The sequence below is a fragment of the Mustela lutreola genome, chromosome 4, assembly GCF_030435805.1.
Source record: "Mustela lutreola isolate mMusLut2 chromosome 4, mMusLut2.pri, whole genome shotgun sequence".
Lineage (NCBI taxonomy): Eukaryota > Metazoa > Chordata > Mammalia > Carnivora > Mustelidae > Mustela > Mustela lutreola.
The window spans coordinates 187492661-187513993 of record NC_081293.1 but is presented as its reverse complement, the minus strand read 5'-3'; the positions used below and the strand labels follow the sequence as shown (position 1 = coordinate 187513993).

Sequence of the window (21333 nt, the reverse complement as noted above, 5' to 3'; positions counted from 1 at the left end):
GTTTTGTGGCTTGAAGAGTTCTGTAGCAGAGAAACGTTAACAGAAAACAACTGGGGAATTACAGTGGAAATAGTGAAAAAGTTCTTAATTTATCTAAGAGGTATCTTTTTAAAGAGTGGGAAATCATCCAAAACGGTCCTTAAGAGACAATGAAGGAACTTCCATTAGTCCTTTGCTACCCCACTCTCACAGCCACACTCAGATTTACACATTGATACAGTCAAGGAACGACACTTGGCGCTAGAGTAACGTAGTCTGAGCAACTGGTGTCAGAATGGTGTCAACCCTGCCCTCAAAGAGCTCACAGTTTGGTAAGACGTCAGGTGTTCTTCCCTCTCCTAAACTGTTATAGTTGATTGTGTTAGACAGGGGAGGCAACTTTGAAGAATAGGACTAGGAACTAGTTATGCTCATAAGAGAAAAACCAAAACCAGTGCAACTTTAATTAAATGGAATCAACTAATTTGCAAGGACGATACAGAAAGAAAAAAGAGAGATAATTGAGCGCTTAAGCAAACTGACATATAAACACCATTATCTTCACCCTCACTCTAAGTACCTTTATGATTATAGGTTTTGACTGTATTTTAGGTCAGTAGTTCCCAACTGTGCATAATAACCATGAAGGATAGCAGATGTCCTTCTAACATCTATTCACTGTTCAGGAAAATTAATGTATACACATGAGCAAGAGTATCTCCACAGCAGTAAATGTGACTCAGGAGTGAGAAGCATTGCTGTGGAGTGTGTATAAAATAACAGGTGACAGTGCTCTCTAACCAGGTGTGATCTGTCCACTGAAATAGACTGCATATTGCTGAATAAACAGATGCACTGTCTACCAGGTTTGTAACACTTAGTTCCGTCTTACCTCTGCACCATACAACTCTTTAACCATGTAGATTACCTGGCTAATATTCAAAGGAATAAGAAATAAGGAACTCTCATGCAAGCAATTTTTATAAGCAGTCCTTTAAACTTAACTGTGTCCTATGGACAGATATAGGGTGAGATTTGAACATACCCACAAAGCCAGAGGCACACACAACCTCCTTATAGACAGATACCTTCCCACACTTATATGTAAATAAACTGGTAGAAAACTAAGTATATAGCTGGGCAGAGCACTGTAAAAGCTTATGGAGGACAGACTGATGCGTGAAAAATGTATGAGTATTTGGCAGAGAACACATAAAAATGAGAGATGGGTGTGAAAGAAGATTCAGGAGTCACTGAGAGTAGTAGAAAAACAATACTGTGTGAGGGAACAACCAAAAGATGTAAAAATTACTTTATTTCTATGAGGAAAAACTAGGTTTCAGAATAGAAATTGTGTATTATATAGATTATACAGCAGTAAATCCTAGAGAGGAAAAAAATAAGATCAAAAGCAAATTTCTGAGATAAGTAGGCGAATGCTGAGACGTCATTTTCTTTGTGACTCCTTGTAAATAACAATGATAGAGGGACCAAGTGACATAGTATCTACTAAATGCCTCAGTTTCTTACTTCTTAGTGAAAAGGCAATTAACAAAAATAATGAATTTATCTTTTTTCATGTTAATAAACTTAAATAAAAATCACTTTTCAATCTCCCAGACACTTAACATAAATAGTAATCATGAAAATGCTTAGCATTAGGCACTGAACTCTCTCTTCTCTTCAGATTTATCTTTACAAATATTTTGGTACTTTTTAAGGTCTATCTGCACTGTATCAATCTGCAGAGGTAATGATAAAATTATTCCTCAATTTTCTTAAAATTTCAACTCTGTCAGTTGTGCTCCTGGTATCTAAAGTGTACAAAGTTTTTTCCCATGGAACACCCACCAAAGACGTCTTAAATTCTTTGTTAATTACTTCCTGTGAAACATGAGTTAAAACAAAGTTCTAGAGGAATAATCTACTGGGTACATTAATATTCCCCTGGATTTGATATGCCTTCTTAATCAAATTACTAGAAAGCCATAAGCCTGAAATAAATTGCTTTAGGTCTTCACAGAAGCAACTTAACAAAATCAGGATCTATACATGTCCATAACTTCATTCAGGGTAAGTAAGAGCCCTATGAAGACAAATTCCCTGTTTTGTAAAATTGCTACAAAAAGTATTATTATGCCATTCTTAATTACTTTTTCATAAAGAACCACATTATACATTCCTCTTAGCACTGGAAAAATACTAGTTAAAAGGTTCTTTCCTAGTTAACTGGCATGTTTCCTTTTTACCAAATAATATAGATATTACATCTGTTTCTTGTTTTCTTTGGTTGTGAAAAAATTTCTCGTCTAAGTCTTGTTCTCAAGTAAAGGAATTCTTAACCTAGTTCTGCACACTTTTGATTCTTATTAAGCCTTGTTCTATTTCATTCCTTTGTGCCAATCCATTTAAAGTATACTACTTCAAATCCTTCTTACAAATAGAAGAGTACAAATAAATAAATGTAACTGTAAAATAACATTTGTATGAATTAATCAGACTTTACATTCTTGAGTAAACTATTAAGCATATCCAGATCTCACTTGAGCGGGACGATAAAACTCTTTAACAGAGCATATAAACTTATCTTCAAAAATAGATTAAAAGTAAATGGAATACTTTGTAGCTAGCAAAAATAAGAATGTTCATGGAATACCTGCTCAGAGTCTGAAGAAGGGAGATTTCTAGTGAACCACTCCCCAGCCTTTTTCTCTTTCGTTTTACCCTAATTTCTAAGACGCACTGCAGTTTTCCTAAACACTGCATCCCCGCAAAGACCAGATAACTGAAGTAGAAATCATTCTGAAGCACTAATATGGGAATGATGAGTTACAGATACACAACTGTATCGTCAGCCATAGGCAGGAGTTGGTTAGGAATGCAAACATTTATCCTCGGTTATAACTGAAGAGAACAAAGAGTAGATGAAAATAGTTGTACTGGCTAAATAAACCATTAATTCCTTTTTGAGAAAGACCAAAAACTAGGAGTAAAATCAGGGATACTTTGATAAATTTTTATAAATTCATATATTTATATCATAGATGATAGATGTCTTGGTTATTTTAAAAGATGCTGAATACAATTGTACTATAATTATCTAAGTTAGGACAGGCCTGCTTCCAAATTTACCTGATGAGAGATGGAAGGTTGCTGGATGGGCCCCTGCATTCTAGGGTTTGGTAAACCCACAGGTGCTGGCCTCCGTTGCACCTGTTGCCTCTGAGCCATTACCTGTTGCTGCATATGCTGGAGTCGTAATTGAGCTAGGCTGATCTGTGTTGGAAACTTGGATAACTGGTTTGAAGATAAACCACCTGGTGGCTGTGAATTCTGTTCCACAACAGGATTCTGCTTAGGCATTTGTGGCTGACTCTCTTTATCTTCAATTACTAAAGAACCTAATCAAAGAGAAAAAGTTAAGTTGTAAAGTTTTTCTGATAGTGAAATAAGGCTATTTTTGCTGAGCTTCAAATTGCCCAGAAATTTTTTGGTCTCAGAAACACTTCAGACTCTTAAAAATAGAAGGCCCCAAAAGAGCTTTTGTTTATATAAGTTCTAATCAAATTTTACCATATTAGAACCCATTAAAAGCACTTTTTACCTATCAATTCATTTAAAAATAACAAACTCATAATATTTTTATGAAAAATAATTTTTTAAAAAAATCAGTGGAGTGTCATTGTCTTATTATTTTAAAAGTCTCCTCTACATGTTTCACCTAAAAGTTGAACTCTTCTGTTTTTGCATTATCTGTCATTATACTTTGGATTGAAATATCTGAAATATCTGAAGAAAAATATCTGGCCACAGACTGGCATGTAGTTGGAAAAGGGAGTCCTTGTGGTCTCCTAAAACAGCCTCATACTGTATCTTGAGAACTGCTGATGTTTATCAAAACAAAACAAGCAAACCTCACACTGGTTCTAAAATTCCCACAATATATTTCTGATTCTCTAGTATGAGCAATTCGTAACCTTTCAAGTTCCTTATATCTTCACAGTGCACACTACATCAGTCCTCTGAGAGACAATACTCTGGCTTACAGTTACACTTTTAGAATTCAAAGGTGCCTCTAACTGGATCTGATTAAAGCACAAGGCCAAAGCTTGAGTTCTTCAAAAGTACAGAATCAAATGTTTCTGATTTACTAAGCAAAAACATCCTAAAAAAATGTGGTTATCATTCATTAAATACTCATTGTACGCAAGCAATATGATAGTAAGTCTATGCATATCCTTGTTTAAGTCCTTTCTTTGGACAAGGGATCTAAGGGTTCAGAGAGATTCAACAACTTACCCAAACTCACTAAGACATTTACTGAACATTCACCTAGATCAATTTTTCCCTTGTACTCTTCTATTTCTCAGAAGCCATGGATAAACAAGTTTAGGAAAGCTTGTCTCCTTGTTAGAGTATTTAAGACACAAACTTCATTGTAAATGACAATTTATACAACTGTAAATGATAGCTCTGAGAAGTCTTACAGTAAACGATACTGTTTAATTTTTATACAGGATTTGCACAAACTTCACAAATAGGGATGCTGTTTTATTTTGTTTTTGCTGATACAGATTCATGTAAAATTATATCCACTTATGTGTGTATAGTTACACACATACTCTTAATTTTACCTACGTCTACATCATGTGGTTTATAGTGTAAGCAATATGCTTGTAAGTACATATATTTCTGTATATGACTATTTATGTGGATAGGTTCTCTGTAGAGCTAAAGGTACGGTGGTTTGGTGGGGTAGGATAACAGATAGTTACTTATAAACACACTTTGTATTAAGATGCTTCTTTTTAGTAATAGAGGTGAGATCGTGTGTGATTCCAGTTGCCTGTCACCCACCAATAATAAATACACTGCTGCATGCACTTTGAAACTAAGCCTCAGGGGTCATCTTATCACCATCCTTTTTGTTCTTCTGTTGTATGGATGAGATCTGTGTAAGCTTATTGCTTTCTTTCTTGGTATATTATGACAGCACTGTCTCTCTTTCTAGCCACTTCTTCCTTTCCTACCCAGAATCTAGCCTAGGAAATGAAAGGGTAACTATCTTTGATGTCTTCGAAACATAGTCAATGAGACCAAAAACTGTCATCAAAGGGAATACATTGGTGGTTGAATGAAGAATGTATAGGGAATTCTTAAATTTCTACTTCTATAGGTTCCCTGTGAGAAATTAAGAAGCAAAGAAGTGAAGACTTTTTCTACTAGCAAATAATATAGGGAAATGAAAGTAATTACTTTCTGCTGACCTGCCTGCGAAGGTATGTGAACTGACCAAAAATGATAGTTTCCCTTTGTGATTATTCGGTGGGCTCTAATACTTAAAACTGGGGCACTTTTCTGTGTGCATGTTACACTCTAATTAGGAAGTTTAAAAATATATAGTTATTACATAAAAGACAGAATTTAAAAATGAGAAGTCTTCCCTAGCAAGATCAAGCAAATGAACCTTTAGGCACGTCATAACTGGGTATTAAGAGTAAGTAAGCCAATAGGAGACATACTATTTCATCAGAAAACATTCCAAATGTAAAAAAATCCTGTACTGATGGCAGTCACGAGTCAAAAGTTTTACTAACTACAGTACAAACAAGATTGTATGGAAAAAAGAACTTCTAAATCCCGAAGTCTACTCTGTGGGTCAATATAAAGGATGTTCATATCATCCATTTAGTTACATGTGTATTTGTATTCATGCATGTGTCACGCAGACACATAACATTAATAAAAAACTAGCAAAATTCCAGGTCTTCAAAACAGGGTAATAAAAACTCTTTGGGGGTAGAAGGGAATACATTTTCAGTAACATATCATAATCATTAAGAATTCCAGAAACAAATGGCATGTTGAAAAATGGACAGAAGGGCATACCTAGATTGATAATATTTTGAGCCCAGAAACTAGGATCACAGTGAAACTGGATGGTATTGTTGGTCACTGGGGAAGCATCACACCTCGCTCGAAGAAGGTGCCGTAACCGGTATGTAATCTAAAAGAAAGGAGAGACGACTAAACATTGGCATCTTTAATCAGGCAAATAATTCATTAAGTTCCCAGTAAATACACAAAAATGATCTCTGGTATGTATGCTAACACAAAATAAGTAATCCTCTCTAAGTTATCAATGTGGAAAGCAGGTTTTTATTTTTAAACATGTTAAAAGTTTTGAGATATAATTCGATTAGCTATACTACTGAATACAAAACTGAAAAGTATCTTAAAGTGATAGGTTAAAGTCAGTTTTTTGAATTAATAAAACCTCAGAGAAGCACCAATTAAGTATTTGTAAAATAAATCCTAACACATTTTGCTCTTTTATTTTACTTACTCATTTGAAGAAGGATTTAACATTTATATTACGGGGCTAATGAGTTATGGTAAGTACAAATTAATCTCAGCTAGGGATTGTTCTCCTTGCTTCTATGTTTGGGATATCACGTCATCACACCATATCCCCCACCTCCTTCCACATTGTAGTTCTCAGTGAGTAGTCGGTCATTTTCCCTCAGTCCTTGAAGAATTTAGTTCCTGGCTCATGATCACCATCTCTAACATTACTCTTGTCATTACTTCTTAGTGATTTTAATATCCAACCAGCTGATCCTTCTTTCCAGCTGCCTCTAGTCCCAGGTACCAAGAATGGTATAAACCTTAAGGGTCCTATCAGTGTTTGCTCTTAAAATTTTCCCCTGTCCTTTGAGCTCACCTCATCATTAACCTTTTCCAACTGAAAGCCCAGGGTCAATCACCAAAATCACCTTGGATATACCCTTGTATCTCTTTCTCTCACATGCTCTAGCACATGTACTTCTTTCCCTCTCAACTTTTCCCCAAACAAAACAAAACAACCCTGGTTTTATATCCAACGTTTGCCCAGATATAAATGGACTAATAAACACATTACAATTTACTTCAGGTAGGCCCCTAAATTTGACTGGCTATCCTGACATTTTTCTGGTACCTTACTTCCCTACCCTCCTAAATAACTACTCAAATTTTCTTCTCAAATCTCTAGCACCTCCTTCCTTTTTCCATTCTCAATCTCAGCTGATGATTTTGCTTATAATTTTACTGAGAAAGCAAGGAACAATTAGGGACCTTCTACAAATTCTCACTACTTGTCAGTATAAGTGTTCCCTCTTATCACAATGGATTAAATGGCCTTTTTTTTTTTTTTTTAAGAGTTTTTTTGAGAGAGACAGAGAATAAGCAAGAGAGCATATACCCGGAGCCAGAGGGAGGAATGGGGTGGTGGGTGTAGAGAATATCAAGCAAACTCCCCCTGGAGCCTGGAGAGTGATGTGGGGTTTGATTCTAGGACCCTGAGATCATGACCTGAAATGAGCTGAAATGAAGAGTCATAAGCTTAAAAGACTGAGCCACCCAGGTGCTCCTAAACGGCCATACTTCTAAAGCCAGTCCTTCCACTTGTGCAACAGAACCCAACCCTTCTTGTCTACTCACAGACACTGCTCAGCAATTTTCTTCCCTCTCCTCTATCACCTAGGCTTTCATTTTACTGGATCACTCTTATCAACTTATAAATGTGTTTTAACTTTTCCCAGCTGAAAACAAAACTCTTGGCTCCTTTGCTCCTCTAACACCCACTGCTCCATTTTCCTGCTCTTCTTTTTATAGAAAACTCTTTAAAAAACTCATCTATTTTTACTGCTCCCTGTTCCCCTCTTCCCATTCTTTTGTGAAACCATTTCTTTCACTTGGCTTTCAGCATACTATACTCTCATGGTTTTGCCTTTATTTTACAGACTGCTATTTTTCAGAGCCACTGAAAATAGGTTTCAGTTCCAATGCACCATCCCAGTCTCCAGTGTTTGTTCTTCCAGTCTTGCAACTGCCCTCTACTCTCCTATACCCACATAGTTTTAGTGATCTCATATAGTCTCATAGTTTAAATTACTCTTTAATTTGTAGCTCAAGTCTGGATCTCTCTTTTGAATTTGCATGTCCAGCTGCTAAGTCAACATCTCCACCTGCTTGTCTGACAGGCACCTCAAATTTAATATGTCTAAAAGAGAATTTCTGATCTTTCTCTTCAAGTCTACTTGTCTTATAATCTTCTCCATCTCCACTATTGGCAGCACTACTTCTCCACCACTTTGTCAGTCCTTGGTTCCTCTTTTTCTCAAGCCTTACATTCAATCTGCCAGCAAATCCTACTGCTTCTATCCTTAAAAGACATGGATAACCCTACCTATCAACTCTATTAATTCTCCTCCTACTACCTTAGAAAACCACCTTATTGTAGTAAGATTCTAACTGGTCTCCTTTATTTCTTCTTTGCTCTCAATAGCAGTGATTGTTAAAATATAAATCATATTCTGTTCTTTTTCTCAAGTCCCTCTCAAATGGGTCCCCATCTTACTCAGATTAAAAACCAAAGTCCTCATAATGAACTATAATGCTTGTGCTACTTGACTTCGCATTACTTCTCTTACTCATACCACTTTCTGCTCCTTCACCCTTCTGGCCCCCCCGGGCTTCTTTGTATCCGTACCACAAAAACTTCCACCTCTATCTTTGCACTTGTTGTGTTCTCTGCCAAAATTTCTCTCCCTTGAGTACTTACTTCCAACAGGGCTTGCTTCCTCACGTCCTTCCATATCTGCTCAAATATCACCCTTTTTAGATAGTTTTATGTATCTAAAACTACAATCCCTACCCCAAACTTCCCAGACTCATTTCCTTAATTTACTTTTCTCTAGAGTACTTAACACCATGTAACAGTATACATATTTTACTTATTTCTGTACGCTCTCCACTAAAACCCAACTCCTTGGGTTGGGCAAACTCCGTTTTCCCTGTGCTTAGAATACTGCCTAATATATAGCAGGTATTCAATAACTAAGTGTTGGGTAAATAAATTTGCTTCAGTTGCTAAATTATTTCCAACAGCTATCATAAGTTCTGAGTCAAAAACCTTGAACTTATTTTGGGACTATGCGGAACACATGGCACAGTGTGTAACAAACAGCACTCAACACAGTGTTCTTCTCCCTAAGTTTTTCTCCCTCTAATTTTTACATCCTGTAACAGTTCTCACTGAAAGAATGCTAACCAAAGTAATTATTCCTAGAATTTTCCCTCATTAATACACTCATGTTTAATCATTTCCCAAATTTGATCATTTTGAAATAATTTTAAAATTGTAGAAAACGGAAAAGAACTCTTTACCCAGATTTCCCAACTGTTAATGTATTAGCAGATTTGTTCCAGTGCCTGCCCAACTGCTTCTGCACACATACACTATTACTTATCTTTTTCTGAACCTCTTGACAGCAAGTTGAAGACATGAGGTTCTGTCTACCCCAAGCACTCCACTGAGCATATCTTAAAACAGTGATCCTCTAACATAAGTGGCAAGTTCCAAATTCCAAAAGCAGGTTTGTCACAACACTACATTCCAATCCAAAGATCTCATTCAAATGGCAACTCTCGCAACAGTGTCACTTCCCAGAATGCCATCAAGGAACACAGGTTGGGTTTAGTTGCCACATCTCTCCAGTTCCTTCATCTTTCCCTGTCATTTTGTCCTTGATAGCTTTGAAGAGTTTGGGGCTTATATTCTGCAAGATGACAACACAGGTCTGAGTGTAGTTCCTCCTGATCAGACTTAGTAAAGCATCTTTGTCAGGAATCCCACACAAAGATAATGTGCATTTCTTAGCGCATCAGATCAGGAAACTCAAGATGTCAATCTGTCTCATAACTGCTGATACAAATCCTCATCACCTGGCAATTCTGTCGCCCAGTTTCTCCACCTTAAATTCACTGGATTTCCCCCTTTGTAACTGGTTAGTATTTTGCAAAGAGGTATTCTAGGGTTACACTGAAATCCTTTTCCATCAATTCTCTATTCACTAGGTTAGTGTACTCTGATGACTCCTTAATTACCTCTACGATAGTAACCGAAATGTGCTGCTTATCTACTATTCTTTTTACATTTATTGATTTACATTGTGAAATAAACTTTTCCCTTCTTTATCATTGCTGTAGAAAAAATGATTAAAATCAGAAATGTGAGCACTTCCTTAAAAGAAAATCAGCTGTTAAATAAAGGGTACTATGACGTAAATCCCCGGGATATACCTTTCCCCCCTTCAGGTACTATGCTGTAAAATCCCTTCTTTTGCTATTGAAAAGCTAAAAGACACAATTTAATTACAACTCAGATAGTATCTATTTGCTAATTAAGTTGTGCAAAGGTCTAAAAATATTATCAAACTTGGGCAAACTCTATTCATTAAATAATGATGTACTTTGCTGTCAAGATGTAAGAGCTCTTCTGTCAAATTATTTTACTACCCATCTAAAATGTAAACCTTGTCAAAACTCCTGATACATGTTTTAGATCATTTTGAAAGGTCATAAAGCCTGGCTAGTGTAGAAGATAATGGTTTATTTATTTTTTTTTTTAGATTTTATTTTTTTTCTGAGCCAGAGAAAGAGAGTACACAAGCAGGGAGATCAGCCAGCGGAGGGAGAGGGCGAAGCAAGCTCCCTACTGAGCAAGGACCTGGAGATCAAGACTTTAGCCAAAGGAAGACACTTAACTGACTGAGCCAACCAGGTGCCCCAGTGGTTCCTGAAGTATACTTGTTAATCCTTTCAGATGTATCTGAACTTAAATATACTCAGGTTTCACACTGAAAACTTAAAAAAACAAAAGATGAAAAAAGTTTTTTAAGATATAAAGATATGAAAACAGCTTTCAAGATAGTAATACTGTATACTGTCTCCTTTCTATTGAAGTTAAACTTAAAGAAGAGATTTAATATTTGAATTTCCAATCCTGTAAAAATTAACACGCAGTTTTGTTTATACTTTGAATTTCTGACAAAAGATGTTTTATCTGCCATTTTTTCACTATCAATCTTTGTTTCATTCCTATACATCAAGCAGTGAGTAACAAAAAATTCCTACCTTTAAGAAGTATAAAGTCTAATGACAGTCATAAAAACATGCAAATACAATAGTAGATAAAAGTCAGTAATAATATGATGAACATATGCACAAAGGATTTACAAGCACAGAGAACAGAAATTCAATCCAGTTTTGGTCATGAAAGGCTGCCAAAAGGAAAGGAAGATAAACCTAAACTGAAGCTGGCAGTCTTTAAAAAAGATGAACATTAGTTACTCAGGAAAGAAGAGGCATTCTAAGAAAGGGTACCAGTACCCAGGCAAGAAGCATCATATACTGGGAGCTCCAAGGAATAGAAGCAAGGTGCTGCCAATGACACCTTCAGGAAAACATAAAGAGGGTCTTCAAAGAGTAATTAGATGGGAGCAGAGGAAAAAGAAGAGATTGTAAAATTTCTTTTGTAACTTAATAGTTTCCTAATTGCTATTATTATAGAAATATTTATTGCTAGTAAAATGGATGATAGTGCTTTACTCTCCTGGTCTTTCTTCTGTCAATATTTCTTGCCCTCCTTCTAAATTACATAATAATAAATTCAGTGTTAACATGCTGACAGATGAACCCTGAGGAAATACTGTGAAAATGTTTCAATATATTTAAAACTGGACTTCTGAAAAGATTCCACTGTTGCATTGGGTTTTGTTTATTAGCCATAATTCCTATAGCAAAAAGATGAACTGAGAATTACAAGTCAAGTTTGAAATTTCAGACCTGCAAGAGATTTCTTATTTTTTTAAGCACATAAAAGCCATCACTTAAAGGATAACCTGAGTAAACATGGCTACAGGAAACAAGCCTAAGAATGATGAAAACCAGTGTAGAATGTAGCAATTTTCAAAGCTTTCGAGGTTGGAAACCCTTGTGAGTTTACAGATAATCATGAGCCTTAGCTCTGTAGGCATTACAGGCAAATTATTTTATTAACCACACTGGCTACTGGTAATGCCTTGAGGCCCACTTGGGTTGCACAGGCTTTTAAAAACTAGGAAAAAAATGATTTAGTCAATTAGGTATTGGTTCCTTATAACTGATTCCTTATAATTTGCTGAGCCCATTTTCTCCTATATATAAAATGAAACAATCTCCTTCTCTCCTATGTCAAGAAATCATTAACATAACTAAATAATTGAGCTTCTATTTTTATTGTTTTCTATTATAATTGTAAACAAAATCATAGAATAAAATTAGAGAAATTTTTAAACAGAAGAGATTGAATATCTGTATGAATGTCTTAAACATATATAGTAACAATATTCAATAATCCTAATTTTTCATCGTAATTGAAAAAAGAATTCTCTCATTTTCTACTTTTCTTTTTCTGTTACACTTTCAGAAAAATATTCCGGAAAACAGAGAAGATAGATGTCTATATAGAAGCTGTTTTTCATTATATCAATAAAGCACTTTAAAAAAGAAAAGACTCAAGAAAGATTCTATCATTGACTATTATGAAAGAAAAAATTCTAAGAGTGAATACAATGCATGACTCGGAATAGTTTCAGAAATAGTTACTAATCAGTTTTTTATTTGTTTTTTAAAAATATTTTATTTATTTGACAGACAGAGATTACAAGTAGGCAGAGAGGCAGGCAGAGAAAGTGGGAAAAGCAGGCTATCTGTTGAGCAGAGAACCCTATGCGGGGCTCAATCCCAGGACCTTGAGATCATGACCTGAGCAGAAGCTTAGCCCATTGAGCCACCCAGGCGCCCCTAAAATACTACTGTTTTCCCTGTCAAATAAGCAAAGATTTCCCAATTACAACAAATTTAGGGTGGATGGTGGGGAGAGGGCGCAGGGAATGGGCTAAATGGGTGATGCAGATTAAGGAGGGCCCTTGTCCTGATGAGCACTGGGTGTTACATGTAACTGATGAATCACTAAACTCTACTCCTGAAACCAATATTACACAATATGTTAATTAACTAGAATTTAAATAAAAACTTCAAACAAACACACACACCCCACCACCAAAATGATGCAAAAGTTTAAATGAAATATTACATGAAAAATGCTTGGAATTAGTGTCTGACACACTATAGGTGATCAAGAAACATTTACTATTATCATTGGTTTTGGTATTAAGTGTAATAGCCACTGAGAGAAAACCTGGAAAAGAGTAAGACAGGAATGACTATGGTAGATTAAAACTGAAGTCACACCTAAACCATGGCAGTTAATATATTTTTTAAAACCAAAATATTTTGATTAAAATTAGAAATAGGTAAAAAATATAGAACTAGATAAAGGGCAATGAAGTACAAATAGACTAACGAACATTTCTGAATGTTAAATATTCTAATACCGCCACTGTTTCTCTGTGTTTTGATGGTATGCGAAATGCATTATTCAGTCTATCTTACCAGTCGCTTGCTATAAAGTAACGCTGTACTGCTGCCACTGGAAACTGCCCATTTAGAGAAATGCATGACATGCTCCAACTGTTTAGAAAGCCCAGCCACTTCCTGTTGTTGTTGCATAAGTTTCATGCGATGGTCCTTGGCAAGGCTCTGAAAAGAAGAAAATTTCAACATTTGTCTTGCATATAACATATTTTAATTGTCATTTTTAGATTACCAAATTACCAAATACCACCTCTGAGAACTCAAATGATAGAAACTTAAAATATGCTTAGTGGTTTTCTCCCTCGGTATGAAGGATTGCTCTCATTGCCCCAAAAACCTGTGCCCCAAACACTGTGGAGCTTCTGCTGCTGCCACCATCACCACTGCTATCACTGCCCCCGCACCCCCACTCCAGACCCTTGGTCTAGTAGTTGGACATATTCTGCAAATTTAGGTCTCTGTTCATGTAACTTCTAATATCCAAAAAGGGACAAAAGTCATGGATTAACTACGATATAGTAAACGCCTATTAAATTCAATACTCACAAATAAAATAGATGTATCATCCAGCAATCTAATAAAATTACCAGATCACACGATTTGTGCAATCACAGGGTTTCGCCTTTTCAGGCATTCTAGTCTTGACTGCAACCACTTTCTGGCCACTCTTGCCATATGGTAGACAACATTTATACTTTGTATGTAGTTAGAAAGGGGTATGTTTTTTGTCTATTGAGAATTACCTTGGGAGCCAATTGATAAAATGACTAGAAGTTCCAAAGCATTCTCAGAAAAACTACATAAAAGCAGAATAAAGAATATCTCTAAGCGAAGCACACAAGCAAGAACACAGATTAATCAAAAGTAGAGAGCCCTGGGGGTGCTTGGGCAGCTCAGTCGGTTAAGCGGCTAGCTGGTATCAGCACAGATCATGATCTCAGGGTCCTGGGATAGAACCCTGCATCCAACTCTGTGTTTAGCGGGGAGTCTGCCTGGGACTTTCTCTCTCCCATTGCCCTTCGTCTGTTCATATGTGCATGTTCTAAAATAAATAAATAAAATCTTAAAAACAAAAAGGAGAGAGTACTGAACTTGGGTTATTTTAAAATTCTCTATCCAAAAGTCTTTTAAGGAAAGAGGAAAACAATAGAGTTTTGTACTGATCCTTAAGTTTAAAAATAAAAATTGCTACACTCCAATATGGATTTATATTCTCATTTTTAAAAAATGAACCTAGATCCTGAGCCTAGTCAATTTCAAATTTGGAAAATACACAGGTACTGAAGTGAATTAAGGGAAAAACTGCAATGACAGTCAATTTTAGTCAAGTTTAGAGATTACTTACTTTTTACAGTGGTCAGAAATAGCCTAAATGTTTCTTTAGAGACATACCAGAAAGAATGTAAGTTTTGTTGACTTTGGGAGAGGTTGTACATTGACAATAAGAAGCCTTAGTTACTTGGGTCTTCTATGGTAACAACTATTTGAGCCAATTTCTGGATTCTTAGGTAAAAGTGGCTCCATTTGTTTAAGAAGGATTCTGTGAACCAGGAGAATGGATATGAGGACCAGAGGCATATTTAAAAGGTGCTATAAAAACTGTAAGTCAATAAAGTTGATTATAAATAATGCTGAGGACTAGGTTCTTCATTCCTAGAGATTTGGGATCTGGTTATCTTTTGTTATCTTCAAGTGATTCTTATTTACAGAGAAGTCTGGAAAGAGCCACAGCAATGCATGCACTGCTAATCTCTGAGAAAGCAAATCTAAGTGAGGTCTCATTTTAAGCGGAACTTGGAAAACCTTGTTTAAAATGGTTCTTTAAAGAAAAAAATAATCACAGAACCTTGAAAAAAATAGTTTCTGTAAATAAGGCTGTCTGGACAGAACACTTCTTCACTAAATAAGTATCTGTTTTCAAAAGAACAGCAATTTTAGTCTTTGTTTCCTGTATGTCTGATAAGCCATGGGAATGATCATGCTTTCCCAGGAGGGATAGGACTCCATGGGACAAAGACCTTATAATTTTGTCAACTACAAAATAAAGAGTCTGAACTAAATTATTTCTAGGAGTGGTTTCCCCCCCATCTTCAAACATCAGAATTCTAATTCTCTTCTCATTGTAAATTGCTTGCTTTACTGTGAATTCTTTCTGCACCAATACACTAAAGAATACTAAAATACCATGCAATTAATATGTTAATATACCATGGAGAAGTTGTAACCTCATATTATTTGGAGTCAAACACTGACTTTGGATCCTGACCTTCATTAATGTAATAAAGCCCATGAAGACCATAATATCTTTCTTCCCATTGTGAGAAACAACTATCTTAAGTGCCTTGAGCATCCCTCACTACATACTGCTTTTACAGTCAAGACTGTAAAACGTTGAAAGCAGGAGACACGTCCTTTTATCTAATTTCTCATCAGGTTAAATGTTTATGTTTCAAAATGAAATACAGCCTTGTTATCTTTCTAAAAATTTTTGCTCAATTGTACTGCTTCAGGGATCCAAAACTGTCATTTCAATGAATCTAAAATGATTAATCCCTTCAACATTTTACAGAGCTCTTTCTTGAAGAAGCATTGTGCTTTGTGTTACCAAGTACACACTAAGCCATAAACTCTGAGCTACAATGCAGAATCCGGCAAAAGAAAACTCGGGAATGGAGAAGTATTATTGAGTCATAAATGGAAACAATTATATGAAAAAGGCTGGGATTCCAAATTCACAAATACATGAGAAAATACTATATTAAATTGCTATAACATACTGTCCCATTAACAGTAACTTACCTCAAGCTGGTGCAGTAGAGCTTTTCCTTTTTTATTTATTTCTACCATCAATGTAAATATAGCAACTTTAATATCCTGTTCCACCTGCTTTTGATTTTGATTTACTTCAATTATCCTGAAAATTAAATGAAAGGGGGAAAAATCTAAAATCTAAGGCAGAAGATTGTTTTACAATATTTAAAATTGATTTTTTAGTGTGTAATTTAGGCCAAAATGTTTTCAACTCTAAAAAGCTCAGCTGTTTCTAAGGGTCCTTCAGTTTAAATTGACTTTCTTGAAGATGACATAGCAGAAATGTAATTCTTCTGAAAGACACAGTCACTTAATTCAATCTTAAAACCAAAATGTATAAAATTGCAAGAGAATGAACACATTTTAAGAAAATATGGTTTGGAAAGGTCATGATGAAAATCATCCAAGCAAATCAATACTTGGCCTAAAAGGTCAGACAAAAAAATGATTTATAAACAAGAAAACCATGACTCTGAAAGTGTTCGATTATATCTACTATAACTAAGAAGTTAGGAAAGTGTAAATGGGTCACCCCTAGTCATCTGAACAGCTACGCACTCATTATACCTGCACAGAGGCAAAGAGAACAACAGTAGTTTGCTACTTTTAATAACATATTTGTCTTAAAATAAGCAGCTAAATACAACTTTATGTTTCATCAACTACCATGTACAGTTTCTCCTTTGATTAGAGAAAATGGAAAGCTGTTTTCATGGAGATTGAGATAGACAGAAAGAAAATACATAGCATCATACCAGACTATCTTATAGAAGCAGAAAAGAATAATGGGACACCCACTAAACATTTTGAGATAAATTAAGTTTCATTTCTCCAGTATGCTTCTCTAATAGTTACCCACTGAAACTTAAAACCAATAGGGCATAGATTATACTCTTTTGCAAATTCTTTAAGGTAGTTAACTAGCACCAACATTGGCTAGAAGATTAAGAAACTCAGATCTGGGAAGTGAACAATCCCCTGAAACAAAACAAACCCCAAAAAACTAATTTAAATCCTCATGATGGGGCGCCTGGGTGGCTCAGTGGGTTAAGCAGCTGCCTTCGGCTCAGGTCATGATCTCAGGGTCCTGGGATCAAGTCCCGCATCGGGCTCTCTGCTCAGCAGGGAGCCTGCTTCCCTTCCTCTCTCTCTGCCTGCCTCTCTGCTTACTTGTGATCTCTCTCTGTCAAATGAATAAATAAAATCTTAAAAAAAAAAATAAAAATAAAAAAAAATAAATCCTCATGATGGTTGAACATGATGAAAAAAGGACAAGCAATGCTGTGTTTGCACATGCATAAAAATGAATTAATACCAAAGTAAGCCATACCCGTAAATGGAATCCTTTTATAATCAGGTAATCTATATAGATATGAGCAATTAGCACCTAATCCAAGGATTCTTTAAGTCTTAGCACAATTCAAAACCCAAAATCCTTCCATTCAATAATGTATGACTTTGTAAAAACAGCATAAACCACTAATAGAAAGGCAAAAAAGCAGATGTGGAGAATTCACACTACCGGATTTGAAGACTTTCTATAAAAAGCTACAGTCATGAAGAAAGTGGGGGTGTATTGGCAAAAAAGAAAAACACAAGGGAACAGACAGAGTTCAGAAGAAATCTTATACATATGTTGTCAACTGATTTTCTACAAAGGAATCAAAGCAATAATAACAAAATAAAAGAAGTGTAGGAACAAATGAACATCTGTATGTTACAAAAAAGTGAACTTTGGCTTATAGCTCACACCATGTACATGAGAGAGTAAGATAAAAGTCAAGAATACAGTCTGTCAAGGGTGGATCTTTTACACAAAATTAGTTATTTTACACTTGCTACCATTTGCCATTTAGAAGCACCCAGAACTCCCTCTCTCTTCAACATTCCATAAATTCCTTTACAAATTTTCAACTACTCAGAAACTTTTAAACCCACCACTTACTCTATTTGGCAAAAATAGTATTATGATTAGAATATGGTAAATGAAACAGTATTTGGTTAACATAGTTGTTATGTGAAAAAGAAAGGTAAAATGAAATGAGAACTGATAAAAATAATAAATACAAAAGATACACAATAGAACTGTTATTATCACAATAAATAAAAATGGGCATAATACTGAAGCACCAAGAAGAGGGTAAATTTAAGAATATCTTTAAAAGAATTAAACCAGGGAATTCCTTGGAAAAAATTTCCACCATAGCCATGATCCAAAATGTAAGTATAACAGATTATGATGATTGGTCTTAAGGAAGATGAGCCACAAAAGACTTTTTCTCTGTGAGTAGCATTCAAATCCCCTGTGAGGACTCTCTTATTCAGGCTCTTTCTAAAAAGCATTTCTTGATTTATTTAGATAATGATAGGTTTCTTTTGTACGCAGAACAACAAAAGAAGGGAGATACAGGATTTCACAGGTGTTGTAAAGGTTGTAAATCTGTCAATTTGGGTTCCAAATGTGATAAAAAAAAAATGCGGAGGCTAGACCAACTCTTCACATGGTTAGTGGTTTAGTCCCCTAATCACCGAATTGTGATATATGAGCCTCTGGACAGTTGAAGAGAAGGACTCCAAAACGTGTAAAGGCTAATATGTAGAAACGATGTCAGTATTGTCTCTGATAAGGAACAAAAGGTGTGTGAAACTGGTCAATGATCCCTGTTTCCTGGTGTCCTAAGATCTCCACTTTATTGCAGTTAAAAGTTGACACCCCAGAGAAGGCATCTCAAAGTTTGCCAACACTTAAAAAAGCTATTTGAGATATATATATATATATATATATATATATATATATATATATATAATCAAGTATTAAAGTATTTAACAATACTGGCAAAAGCAGCTGATTTTGTTTTTAAATCCTGGCATTTCTTCAAAATTTGAAACACTAGATAATTATAAATTATCAATATCTGCCAGATAAATGAGCCATTACTCAATGTAGTTTATTACAGTAACAGTTTTGAAATTTCATGGCTGAAAAGAATGCTTTCCAGCCCAGTTTCCAGAAACCCAAAGTTTCTGGAGAAGTCTTCTAAGCTATGTTATTAGAGCCATCTAACAAGCTTACTTGGACCTACTTCACCATGAACTAAGTAAAATGTCTATTCTCAAAGTGAATATACTTAATATCTTATATAAAGATGACTTTAATAACACCACAAATGTAAATTTACCTGTTTTGGATCTGATTTCCTGTGAATTTTATGTATTTTGTTTTTTCCATCAATTTGGTGATTAGTGTATCTATGATCACTTTCTGATTCTGAAAAGCTTCTTCTATAAATTGATATCTGGAAAGACAAGTAAACAAGCCAATTATTTCAAGCTAATATATCTAAAATGAGGAAAAGCTACCACACAGAAGCTATTTAAGATTATAAAAGACATAGTAACAATAATCTTTAAAAACAAAAACAAAAAAAACACAACAAACCTCTAAATGTCCCTAGAAGGGAGGTTTTTCATGCTTTCAAAGTTTTCCCTAAGAAAAAGGGAGTTGTTACAGATATTAGTCATGGATACTCTTAAATTACTTTGGAAACTTGAAGATACACATCTACCATTCATAGTTTTAGCGTCTTAGACAGTTCAGTTGGCTGACCTGGCAAAAAGTTATCACAGATATTTAAGTAGATTTATTTACTATTTTGCATTTTTACAATTATAAGAGTTTGATACTATAAACATAAAGATCACTTTTAAACATTAGGTAGTCATGCCACAGAGGGCACAAATATATACCTTTGGGAAAAATGGAAGAATAAGAAACACTCTTGATGTTATGCCTTGTATGCAATAATGCTTTAACCAACATACAATACAGCACTTAAAAAATTTAACTTGGAAGTCGAGGTGAGAGCCTCTGACAAACTATGCAGATAACTCAAGAGTAGCTCCAGGGAAACAGTAATATAGAAGATTACTAGTTTTACTAATTTTTCATAAGATGCATAAAATACAGTATTTTACATAGTATGATTTAAAAGTGCAAGCACACTTAAATCAGTATTATACACAGCGTTGCCAGCACTAGAAAAAAAGGGGAACATAGTTAATAATTGTTGGATTTCCTTCATACATAATGCACTCTTTGGGACCCTGGTCAGTGTAATGTTAAATGAAATGGTCAAAATGGTAATTGTTATCTTGTTCCTAAATTCAATCTAAAAATTTCCAATATTCTAGTTCTTTTAGTAGATAATTTTTACCAGATATAGGAAATTTCCTTTATTCCTAATTTGCTAAGATCTTCTATCACAGGTGTGTGTGTGTGTATTTACAGAATGTTTCTTCTGTCTCCTGAAATCATCATGTATTTTTCCCTTTATTCTCTTGATATGAATTACACGGAAGATTTTCAAATGTTAAATGAACTGTACCCCTAGAACAAAGCCAACTTGGTTGCAGTTATATTGCCCGAAACGCACAGTATTATTGGATTTGGTTTCCTACTTCATTTCTTAGAATTTTCACATTCATTTCATGGGTTAGACTAGTCTGTCATTTTCTATTTTTATTCCCCATAAAACAAGTCGGAGAGAATTCATTCTTTCATCGTTCTCTGCAAGGTTGTATGTACTTAAAGGTGTTATTTTTTACCACACCTATGTTGCTGATACATCAATTAAATCATATGGGTCTGTAGTTTTGTGAGAAAGTTAAAAATTACGGATTTACATTAAAGGGCTATTCTGATTTTCTAGCTTATCGTGTGCTAGTTTGGTAAGTTGTATTTTCTAAGAATTATCCTCTTTCAGGTTAAAATTTTCGTATCTATTGACAGATATCCTTTTCATAATTTTAAATGTCTTTAGAGATGTATTGATGCCCCCCTTTTCTCCTGGCATCCATCAGGTGGGTCTGTTCTCAGTCACTTGTAAAGGAATTTGTCAATTTACTAGTCTTCAGAATGATCGGATTTTTGACTTTGCTTCATTAATGCCTGCCCTTATCATGTCCTTTTCTCCACTTACTTTAGGTTTAATATACTCTTTCTAATTTGAGATAAATGTTTAGTTTTTATCCTTACTATCTACTTTTACTTTTTATCCTTACTATCTACTATATATATTTCATGATACATATTTACCTTTCATCATGGCCTTAACAATATATTTAGGATATTATTTCCATTATCATTCAGATAAAAATACTTTCTGATATCCACTGGGATTTCTTCTTTGCTGCTTTATGTAGATTTATTTCTAATTGCCTATTTTGAAATAATTTCCAAGT

The 21333-nt window shown here is 34.9% G+C and overlaps 1 protein-coding gene across 4 annotated transcripts in view; it reads right to left on the bottom strand.

Moving 5' to 3' along the window:
• Positions 1-21333, bottom strand: part of TRIM24 (tripartite motif containing 24) — a 95823-nt gene that overhangs the window by 20124 nt on the left and 54366 nt on the right. For 2 of the 4 annotated variants that reach the window (XM_059171962.1, XM_059171963.1), the window contains exons 5-9: positions 19272-19388; positions 16081-16195; positions 13300-13446; positions 5869-5986; positions 3112-3380 (exon numbers count right to left, since the gene is read on the bottom strand). In XM_059171962.1, the coding sequence (XP_059027945.1) occupies positions 3112-3380; positions 5869-5986; positions 13300-13446; positions 16081-16195; positions 19272-19388 (766 nt within the window). The remainder of the gene's footprint in view (positions 1-3111; positions 3381-5868; positions 5987-13299; positions 13447-16080; positions 16196-19271; positions 19389-21333) is intronic. The other 2 variants (XM_059171964.1, XM_059171965.1) reach the window with 1 other exon arrangement.